Source organism: Trichoderma atroviride, chromosome 1, assembly GCF_020647795.1.
Source record: "Trichoderma atroviride chromosome 1, complete sequence".
NCBI classification, from domain to species: Eukaryota; Fungi; Ascomycota; class Sordariomycetes; order Hypocreales; family Hypocreaceae; genus Trichoderma; species Trichoderma atroviride.
The window spans coordinates 3,005,562-3,016,006 of record NC_089400.1 but is presented as its reverse complement, the minus strand read 5'-3'; the positions used below and the strand labels follow the sequence as shown (position 1 = coordinate 3,016,006).

The following is a 10,445-nucleotide window of genomic DNA, read 5'->3' as shown; positions in this document are numbered from 1 at the left end:
CGTCCTAGCAGCACTTGCCACCATCACCATTGAGAAACTCGCGGTTGTTTTCTTGCAACGAGTTAGCCTAAGCCTGTTTTGGACGCTGGGCCAATTACATCATATGAACGCGACTTAGGTGTAGTCGGTCCGAGGTACTTCCCTTTTTGAACTTCCATACTATTCATCAGCCTTTCTCAATGCCCAACAACCGCACGGCCTCGTGGCTGCGCTGGATATTCGGAATGGGTGAGCGTCGAAAACTAGGGGATGTCGCCCTAGACATTGTCCTTTTTGCTGGCATGGTAAGCATCATTTTCCGCGCTTGTTGCCACTACGCTGACAATATGCTCCAGATGACAGCTGGTCTCTACGTTGCTCGCACGTTTCTGAATCCCATCTTGAGCAACCTGGTAGATCCTGATAAAGAAAAGCACGAGCAGGCGAAGCGCCAGGCCAAAGCCCACCTTGATCGCTTAAGTCGAAGGCGACATATTGATGGCATTGGAGATAACGGGGCTGATGGCGCTCGTGGAAGCGCGCGAGTTGAAGAACTAGTCCTGAACGAATACGAAAATCTAATAGCACTAGAAATGGTGGCGCCGGACGATATTCATGTCGGCTTTGACGGTGAGGATCGGATACGCGAGATGCTGAAAGAAACTCCGCTAACTGGACGTGTGACAACTCAATAGATATTGGCGGTCTGGATATGATCATTGAGGAACTGAAAGAATCTGTCATCTATCCATTGACGATGCCCCATCTCTACCAGCATGCCGCTTCGTTACTGTCTGCACCGTCTGGCGTTTTGCTATATGGACCGCCTGGTTGCGGCAAGACGATGCTGGCCAAAGCTCTTGCCAAGGAGAGCGGCGCATCATTTATCAACCTGCATATATCAACGCTCACAGAGAAGTGGTACGGCGATTCCAACAAGATAGTCAGGGCCGTTTTCTCCTTGGCTCGCAAGATGCAACCGGCCATTGTATTCATCGATGAGATTGATGCCGTTTTGGGCACACGGAGAAGTGGCGAACATGAGGCCAGCGGCATGGTGAAAGCTGAGTAAGTGTTTACCTCATTTTGCGATGGCGTTGCGTTGATGCGTTGAGAACAAGTAGAATGGATATTGACAAACTCAAAGATTCATGACGTTGTGGGATGGATTGACATCAAGCAACTCCTCTGGTATACCAGCGCAGATAGTTGTGCTTGGCGCCACCAATCGCATACACGACATTGATGAAGCAATTCTCCGACGAATGCCCAAAAAATTCCCCATCACGCTACCTGCTTCGGAGCAAAGACGCCGAATCCTACAACTGATCCTGAAAGACGCCAAGGTGGATGCTGAACATTTTGACTTGGATCATGTGTCTAAACTCACCGCCGGCATGTCGGGAAGTGACATCAAAGAGGCTTGTCGCGATGCCGCTATGGCTCCTGTGCGAGAATATATGCGACAGCATGGCCGTGATGGCTCTAAAAGACCGGTTGACCCAGCTCATTTCCGTGGAATCAGGACTGATGACTTTCTTAAACACTCAACTGATCAATATATGATAGAAGTGCTTCAGCAACGACAGAGCGGGTCTAACAACATTCTAGCAAATGATGTGCTCGCAGAGATTGACGAGACATTTGTTGAGCCCCAAGACTGAGCCTCGCACGAGGCCCATGCGAGCAGCAGCGCCTTATATCACATTTCAGGAAGTAATACTCCCCTTTTACTGGCTCGTTATATTTTGCTTTTAGTTGTTGGCGTAATATTTTCACGCTGGCGAGCGTATACGTCACGAAATCACCCTTCGTCTGCTCAAAGTAGCCCTTACAATACTTCTGATGCTAAATAGACAGTGGAATAGCGCCCTGGCGGTACTTTTAGGATATACGTATATAACGAAACACGTTTGTAATTAAGACAAGTGCTTATCAGGACTTTACCCATATAATCTGAGGCAGATCGTAAGAGTGCGCATCAGCTAAGCCAGGTCTTTTGTTATTACAGACATATAGCCCTTGAGGAACAAATTTATGCTAATAGCCAGGTTTTGGTTTCACGCCAAAACCCTTCTAAAAAATCCTACTTCACAAATCAAACACACTCTTATCATTGATGGAGATTTCAACGTATGTTCTACCCACTGGCATCAATATAAAACCGTAGCTTTCCTACCATTACGTCCAAAAGCATAAGACTTTTGACGGCCGGGGTCTTCCCCCTCTGTGAGTCGCTTCTCTCAGCCCAATGACATGTCTAAATTTACGTTGCTCATATCTCCATTAATGCCAAAGAATTGGAACCTATAATTCATTGATTAGCAAGCAAAATAATAATACTTGGGCATTCTGGCTATGTGAGCTTACCAATCTTCAACGTTTAGAGTTGCTGGCGCGGGCTGTCCTTGCGCAGAGCTTGTGCCCCAGCTATCAGGACTCTGGCCATCCTGAAGTCCACCATCAAAGCCAGCTTGCCACAAATTAGACTGTCCCTGGAATCCAGACATCTGCATGATACTGCCCGGGGCGGAGCCTCTATACTGATTGGCCTGCATGCCCACCCCCATGCCGCCCCCCGGCACTTGATTCATCGCACTCTGATCTAGACCTTGGTGTGTCTGAGGGGGTGAGAGGTTGGGAAATGCTGGCATACTTGAACTTTCGGGGAATAGTTGGTCAGGCTGGAAGTTCTCCCATAGAGATTGTGATATATTTGGTGAGTTGCGGGTGACCAAGTATAAGTCTGGGGGAGTTGCTGGGACAGAAAACGAAGGGTTGAATGGTGTTGCAGGCCTTGTCTGAGGCCTCGAGTTTGTGCCGCCCATAAATGTGTCTGCCCCAGTTTGACGAACATTTGGAGATGCTGCGGACGATCGTTGGTTGACGTTGCCGGCGTTCTCAGCCTTGGCCGCGCTGGGGGTTTGCGGCCTAGATCTTTCGTACGACTCTTGTGGCGTTGGCGTATTGCTCATGAAGTCGATGGCCATATCGTCGTATTTTCGCTTGGATGCGTCTTGCCTGTTCATCTGCTCAAGCTGGGCCATGCTTTGCTGTATCTTCCGATGCCGCTTGCCACCTGCTTTTTGTAAACGCTCTTCCAGATTCTTATTGCCAATGATGGATTCAAAAAGAGTATAGACCATCTTTCCCACAAGCCAGACACGCGAAACTTCCTTCATAGCCTGCATACAGCTGCGCATCCTATCCTGCGTTACCTGTTGTATAGATGGTACAGGAGAGCGCATTTGATAAACGTGCATGATTAGGGCTGAGAATAGGCTGTACACAATGAAGGCAGGGCAGTAGCGAAGCTGATTATGCGCCGCCAAGTTATCAACTATCGAAGTAATCATGGCTGCGGCCTGGAAAGCAATATTTCTTGATGGATATGGGGTATCATTGGGAAATCGAGGTGAGCCGCTTGGTGGCATATGTGCTCGGTGCAAGAGACACAAAGTTGTATAGTAGTTGGAGTGAAGAAGGGCAGACCAGAAATGATGGCGAGGCATTTCCCAATAGACGATCTTGGGGCAATTCTGAAGCCAATCAGCCAAGGCCATATCGCTGTGAGTCAGGTCGATGGCATTTCGTTGCCTTCCTTTGGAGGCCACCGAGTACTGCTGTGATAGGACAAGCCCCATAATCTCGCAGAGTTTGACGTACTGCAGGAAGAACTGCACATGGATCGGATCTGGTGGGAACTCGCTACCCCGGTCAGACTCGTCTTCAATGAAGTCGTCCTCAGTCAACATCTCAACGTCAGAGTCGTCGAGGTTGATGTGAACAGGACGGCCAAGAGCAACAGCGACGGATCGATCACGAGTGAAAAGGGTCCACCAAATGCGCTTCCAGAGCCGCTTATCAGATTTGCTCAGCTGAGACCGCTCAACGGATCGATGCATGCCCGACCCTTGAGCAACAATGGTGGCAACGCGGCTCCAATAAAAGACGTTTTTGGTGACATCCTCAGGTCCCTCCCAGTACCATCCCATGAGAAGGAGAGACTGGACAATAGTGACGCGGTCGTCTTCGTAATTGGCGTCATAAAGGGCCTTGGCGCGTTTATAGAAAGTCAGGGCAGCCGGGGTTGTCGAGCCATTTGCGTCCATGAGCTGTGCGTTTTGGCAAACTCGGGAACCAGCCAGGAGAACGGCCTGTAGGAGGAGAAGCGAAGGCGGGTTTTTGGGGTCTCGATATTGCCTCATAAAGCGAGTACGGTTGATGACGGGGACAATAGGGTGAACCCATTGAAAATAAGCGTCAATCAGCTCATCACACAATGACCGCGGAGGTAGTAGAAAGGCGCCACGCTGGTGAAGAATGTCAATCTCGACATTATCGAGCTCGGTCAGCCTAGCTCGCGAGCCTCTGACATTCTCAGGCAGCGGATAGTGAACCACATCTGCAGAACCCTGGCGGTCGTGCACAAGGAGAGTGAGATTTGATGATTCGCCGAGGTATGCAACACGGCCTGCGTCGGTAATGGGAGCTCGTGTGAACTTGGGCTTCATAACTATATTCAAATATGTGCCATTATCGACCTCTTCTTTGCGGGCTTGGGCTTCTGTGAGAGACGTGGGCGGCGTTCCATCCGCGGTATGCGATACGGTAGGAGCTGAAGGCCTTGGGGAATAAGAGGTGGCGGTGCTGCTGAGAGGCGTCTGCCGTGCCTGCTCATCGGTATTCTCGCCACGGTCACTGAGAAGACAGACGCATGTTGGTTAGCATGATAGATATGGATAAGCCCAAGGGAAGCTTGACGACAGCGACACACACCTGTCGGAATCTTTGCTTGCTTGGCCCCCAGCGGTCTGGGTCTTCTTGCGTTTCGGCTGGGGAATCCGACACTCGATCTGAAAAGCAACGCAGTTGGTGCAAGGCACACCAAGGCTGGCTGCGTCGCATCGGACCTGAACACGGCGACCAGGTTAGCCTGCCAGAGAACCGGCATAGAACAGCGCATGCTCTGCGGCAGACGTCGAGCACATACCTTTCGGGCGTGACATGTCTATCAAGTCGAAAGACGATACACTAGTGGTTAGCACGATTGCATTACATTACATGTAGATTGGAATCAACAAGTGCGAGTGGTCAGTCAGCGGACCCGCCGCTGAATGCCTCGGCACATCGAGGCGTGAGGATTATTAGATTATGCGCCCTGCAAGACACCACATACCTCGCATGCTCGTGACGCTCGTTGCCTATAAGAATCAGGTGCATTAGACATCTGCGCTCCAGCAGTGGTATCATCGCATGGCGGTCTCCATACCTCCTAAAGCTTATGCCGCCGGCTGCTGCTGCTGCTGCTGCTGCTGCCGCCCCGGCCGCCGCCGCGTTCATGGCACCACCAGACATCGGAGATGACTTGGATGGCGGTTGCGGCTGCGATTGCTGCGGACTCGCTGGCGCCGCCTCGTCGCCGGCAGATATTTCGACGTCCATGGTGCGGGTTGATTGGCGATGGTCGTTGACACAACAGGATTCGAGAAAGCAAGGATTCGTGAGTTGGCGCTCGGGACCGGAAGCAGAGAGGGGCGATGGAAGGAGGAGGCGAACAACCTCCTCCCCGGTACGATGTCGATATCAATCTTCAGCGACGCAAATGGATTGGGATATGAGCATCGAAGCTCATCCGTCGCCAAATCAGAGCCGTGTATCCGATATCCGATATGAGGCTGCAGAAAGGACCACGCTTGCGTTATGCTTGGACAGCAGGATCAAACAAGCAAGACGAGCGCGAGCATGCTCTGTGTGGCCTTGGTTCAGAGTAGTCGGCGCCTGGGAAGAGGCCGGATCCGGGTGGTTGTGTTACTGCTCGTGGCTGATGCGATGCTGAAATAATAGGCCTAGGTAGGTAGAGCACAGGACGAATCGGCAAGGAGTACGTATCGACAAGTCCGAGACGCTCTCATCAAACGTGGGATCTGGAAGCTGGTGAGCGACACTTGATCTTAGTAAAACATGAAGCGCGCCCTGCCTCGGCTTTTACCAAGCATTGCTCCTTGTAGTCCGGAGTAGCAGTACTTTGGAACTACGGTTTCTAGCCTATCGGTTGGTTTCAGGTACCCAGCCATTAGCGCGATCATAACGGCAGCTACTCCGTTCCTGAGTACCTCCGATGTCTTTGCCTCTAGTCGGAGGTAGAAGTACAAGCTGCATGGCCCTCAACCAGCTTAGTACTAGTAGTACTACAAGTAGCTCGTGAGTTGCTACTCTATACTGTGCTCCTGTAAAAGCTCCGGCACATATTATAGGTTCTACCTTGAAATACTAATTGCCATGATACAGGTGCGTTTATTGCTAGCATTTCTATTTCCGCTATACAATTTTAGTCTACACGCTCCATTAGTGATTTTATTACTCTAGCATAAAACTTGGACGCTTGGTGTCGGGGGGAATGTGATCTCTTCTGTTAGATAGTCAGGGAGTACGTCTATCAAGTCTCCGTCGCGAGACTCGTCCAGCTGGGGTCGATAGGCAAATTGAACATCCTCGTAGCTGTCGGCGGCCTCCAGATCTTCCAGGGCAAGCTTGAAATGGAGAGCTATTGAGTAGTCAGCATCGAATCGAATCCTAATTCTGTAATAGATGAATGATCTGGACCTACTCCCGTTCCGTCCAGTTTGGATGCAATCAAAAACGTCTTCTTTATCAACGCGGCGCACATCTCTGACGATAAGGCCTGTCAAATCAGCATACAGCTCCTCCTTGGTTTGTGCAGCTGGTTTGTTCTCTCCTGGACCCGTCCGATTCGCTGCTAGTTTTAAGTAGAGAGCCTTGTTCTCGGCTTTTGCTTGGGCTAGACGCTGATCCGTCTCTGCTAATTCGGTTTGCATAGCCTCCATGTTGGCCTTTTTGGCGCTTACATCTGCCTGTAATTGCTCCATTTGCTGACTTTGCTTGGTGAGCTCAGCTATCTCTTCCTTGAGTTCTGCTATGAATTCATCGGCCACTAATAACCACATCATATCAGCGATCAATATAGAACTTGAGTGTTTAAACGTGCTGGTGGTATCGTAGCCCCTCACCTCTCGTATTTTCACTGGTCTTGGCCTTCAGGAGCTCGAAATTCTCCTCAGCCTTTTTTACAGCTATCTCGTGAAGATCATGGAACCTCTTTTCCAGGATTGAGTAATTCTGATATGCTTCGGCAAGCCGCTGCTGGGTATCACCATCGTCGTCGTCATCGTCTGAGGAGTCTTGAAATTTTAAGGGTTTTCTGCCGTTGGTGCCTCCAGAGTTGGGTGCTGAGGTGTGTTCATCTATCTGAGCCGAAGAGCTATTTGTATTATTGCGATCTCGTGACACTCTGTACCGCCGTCGTGATGGTTTGGACGAGTCAGGCTGGGCCAAATTTTTGGTGTCGTCGTCTATTCCCGATGCAATGCTGTCGCCTGGAGACATATTGATATCCGCTTCATTCTTATCATTTCGGGATCGTTTCGCGGACGTCGACGCGACGGATTTCGTTTTCGCGTTGGCTCGACGGGGTCCATTTCGCGACCGCTTCGTCACTCTGTTCGCCGCCGCCGGCCGATCGCGCATTGTTCTTGTCTTGGTTTATAACCTGGAATCGCTCAATGCAAGCTGTAGAATGTTGAAATTGGATTTCTTTTTCTTGTTCCAGAACGTGGTGTTTCTTAGATGCGCCAAAGAGCCGTTGGTAGGCGATGTGAAGTAGTGATGCAAGTTGCTGCACCCAGCTAGGGTGGAAGTACCTTATTTAGTACTGCCTGTTAGAGCCTGTGGCTACGCGCCATGTTCGGTGACGTATTGGTAGAGCAGGGGACTCGACGGCTCAAGCTTCGCGAATCTTGATAGAAACAACGTAAAAGTGATTAAATAACTAGCTAATTCAATCTGAATTTCATGTAATATTTGATTAGCACTGAGTTTGACAACATCGTGCCTTGCCATTGCCATTTTTCTTCTCGCAAAGAATGCTGGATTCCCTAAAATGGCATTTCGGTATTCCCTTGAGCGTCGCATCTATATTCCCTACACGGGTAGTTAAAATGTAGATACCATACCGGGCTGTGGAAGGCCAGAATTCGTATCACTGGTTCTCAAATATCATATCTATAATAAATGACTTAATATCAGTGCCTAGCCTACCTATCTAAGAGCGTGTTCCGCACAGTTACCTAGACACAAATAACATGCTTATAAATGAAGTAATTCTAATCCTTTAAATATGCATACATGCAAAGTACTCTGAAGCCAGATATAGACTGGTCATTTGCTTGCTTAAATTCTATCCTCATCGCTTTATGCTAGAACCGTCATCTGCCTTACTTCCAAGTGATGACGGGGGTACCTGTGAATCAAATATGTTGGGGCGCGGAGTGTCCTCAGCACCTGGAGTGTTCATCAACTCTATCAAATCTCCAATATCCTGCCCGCTTGAGCTTCCCGGTCGTGATGATGAGCTACCAATCAACGGAGCCATGTGGCGTTTGGACCAGGCGGTTCGAAGCCAGGTCTCAACTGCGGCTGCGGCTTTGTCGAGGCCATTGTTCTGATGGAGAGGCGACGTTGTATCTCCCCCCTCTTCGAAAGAGCCCTCTACGATCCCTGCAAGATCGCGATCAAATCCAATGCGCGCCATTTCTGATCCCATTACAGACATGGACGGTATGTCGTCCATGTGAAGGCCGGGGAGATGTTTCTTAGCCCACGAATTGAAGTAGTCTTTGTCTGGGCCGGGAGCTCGAACACTTCTACTCATAGAGCCGACGCCGCCAGGGCGGCGCATCCAAGCTGGCCTCGCACCTAGCACATCATCATCTCCATGGCTGTGGGTGGATTGACGTCTTTCGAGTAGTGTTGGCCGGTCGCCTATCGAGCTCTGTCGCCTAGACAATGGCTGATCCACCTGGTCCGCACCATAAGCCGAAGTCTCAAGGCTCTGCCGTGGCGATGATGAAAAAGAAACGGTCCTGCCAGTCTTTTTCCTCCGCGGTGGGAAGTAGCCCATTTTCTGACGCGCGATGCGCCCAATTTCCACTGGCTCAGGCAGCGAGTCTATCTTGACCCATTTGACGTGCGACCAGGGCACGGCCTCTTTTTCTGTGCTCTCATCTTCCGGTCTGGCTCTTTCGCTGAATGGTTCGAGATTGCTAAAGGACGTATTTTCCGGTGTCACTGATCCAAACACCTCCGATGACGTCGCTGGAGGAACTTCTATAGCATTACGTTGTTGACTGCTGAGCGGCGGATCACAAGGACGTCCCCGTACCTCGCAGGTGTCGACGGGAATAATGACCCATTTTCGGATTTGTATGCTGTCCCTGGACCAGAGCCCATTGGCCTTCCTGAACGCATCCTCCAAGCACTTATATCGGAGGATGATCCCGGCATATGTATCGGTTGGCAGGATTTTGTGAATGTACACAAGATATTCTTCCGGTTGCGAGATCTCTGAGGTAATTTCGTCCGAGGTTCGGCGCTTATACCTTCCTGTGATGTCTATTCCTCCACCAAATCCTTGATTGTTTTCCAAAACGCTTGCTCTCTTGGCAGTTTTCAGTGCGGCCTCTCGGTGGTCTGATGATCCAGTCGCAACTCTGTTGGCCGCCCTTTGGCTGGGTAAACTGGAGGAGCCCATTGCTTTGAAACTCGCGCTGGCGTTGCCGCCGGCGCTTGACGGGACTCGGTTCCAAAGGGACGAGGCAAAGTTGTCCTCCGGTTGAGGATGCGGTCGCGGCTGGGGCATGTCGCCCGGACTTTCTGTGCCAGAGAGAAGAGAGGCAGCAAGACCTTGGACTGATGACCAGCTCTGCGCCCAGGAGCCACCAAAGACCTGTCCCAGGCTGGGCGAGCTTTGTTTGCCTTTGGCATCCTGAGCCAGCCGAGATGTGTTTTCGTCATGGTTCCCTAGCAGACTTTCGGAGTTGGTACGGCTGCTGCCATTAGGAGGACGGCGATTGCGCGACCGAACCGACCCAGAACCCGTGATTCCAGCCAAGGGCCCCGGAGAGGATGAGGATTGATGCGGCGACGATATTCCAGGAACATTGCGGTTGGCCATAGTGACCACCAATGGTCGAGGGTAGCTCTCGAGTTGGACAAAGGCTGCTCATCAGTGTTTAGCTACAGTGGCAAGACTCTCCTTCGTCGTAGCGGAGGGCATGGGTCGCCAGCGGACCCGGCAGTCTTTGGTTAATTAAACTCCAAAGACCTCGCGAAGATCTCTATCTCGGAGCCTTTGGCCTCTTTTCCGTCATAGGGAATAGGGGAAAAGAGAGTTGCTAGGCTAGGACTCCGTGTATACATCTCTACTACAGAGCAATGGAGAGACGGTCTCCTTCTGTCGCAGCTCTTGGCCACGCACACGTTATACTAGAACTGGCATGCCCCCCCACCATCTGATGAGACAGCATACATGCCGGGTAGGTACCGTGTACATCCAAGCATGGCTGCCCCATGCTGCGCGCTAGTGCGCTGCGGCGACACCTGCTGGA

General features: G+C 50.9%; 4 protein-coding genes across 4 annotated transcripts; 1 reads left to right on the top strand and 3 right to left on the bottom strand.

Annotated features, from left to right (window-relative positions):
- Window positions 1-179: 179 nt before the first annotated feature.
- TrAtP1_001115 (uncharacterized protein) lies at window positions 180-1,643 on the top strand (the record flags this gene model as incomplete). Its single annotated transcript, XM_014091036.2, has 4 exons — window positions 180-284; window positions 336-609; window positions 675-1,047; window positions 1,127-1,643. 4 exons carry the CDS (start codon window positions 180-182, stop codon window positions 1,641-1,643), a joined length of 1,269 nt encoding a protein of 422 aa, XP_013946511.2.
- A 579-nt stretch (window positions 1,644-2,222) lies between these two features.
- On the bottom strand, window positions 2,223-5,424 carry TrAtP1_001114 (uncharacterized protein; the record flags this gene model as incomplete). The annotated part of the gene is made up of 6 exons (XM_014091035.2): window positions 2,223-2,286; window positions 2,350-4,680; window positions 4,759-4,892; window positions 4,973-4,990; window positions 5,159-5,183; window positions 5,252-5,424. The coding sequence occupies 6 exons, from the start codon at window positions 5,422-5,424 to the stop codon at window positions 2,223-2,225; spliced, it is 2,745 nt and encodes a 914-aa protein (XP_013946510.2).
- A 774-nt stretch (window positions 5,425-6,198) lies between these two features.
- TrAtP1_001113 (uncharacterized protein) lies at window positions 6,199-7,758 on the bottom strand. Its single transcript, XM_014091034.2, has 3 exons — window positions 7,011-7,758; window positions 6,590-6,934; window positions 6,199-6,526 (listed from the first exon to the last, which is right to left on the bottom strand). The coding sequence occupies exons 1-3, from the start codon at window positions 7,525-7,527 to the stop codon at window positions 6,345-6,347; spliced, it is 1,044 nt and encodes a 347-aa protein (XP_013946509.2). The 5' UTR covers window positions 7,528-7,758; the 3' UTR covers window positions 6,199-6,344.
- Window positions 7,759-8,061: 303 nt separating this feature from the next.
- On the bottom strand, window positions 8,062-10,268 carry TrAtP1_001112 (uncharacterized protein). The gene has a single exon (XM_014091033.2). It carries the CDS (start codon window positions 10,010-10,012, stop codon window positions 8,243-8,245), a length of 1,770 nt encoding a protein of 589 aa, XP_013946508.1. The 5' UTR covers window positions 10,013-10,268; the 3' UTR covers window positions 8,062-8,242.
- Window positions 10,269-10,445: the final 177 nt, after the last annotated feature.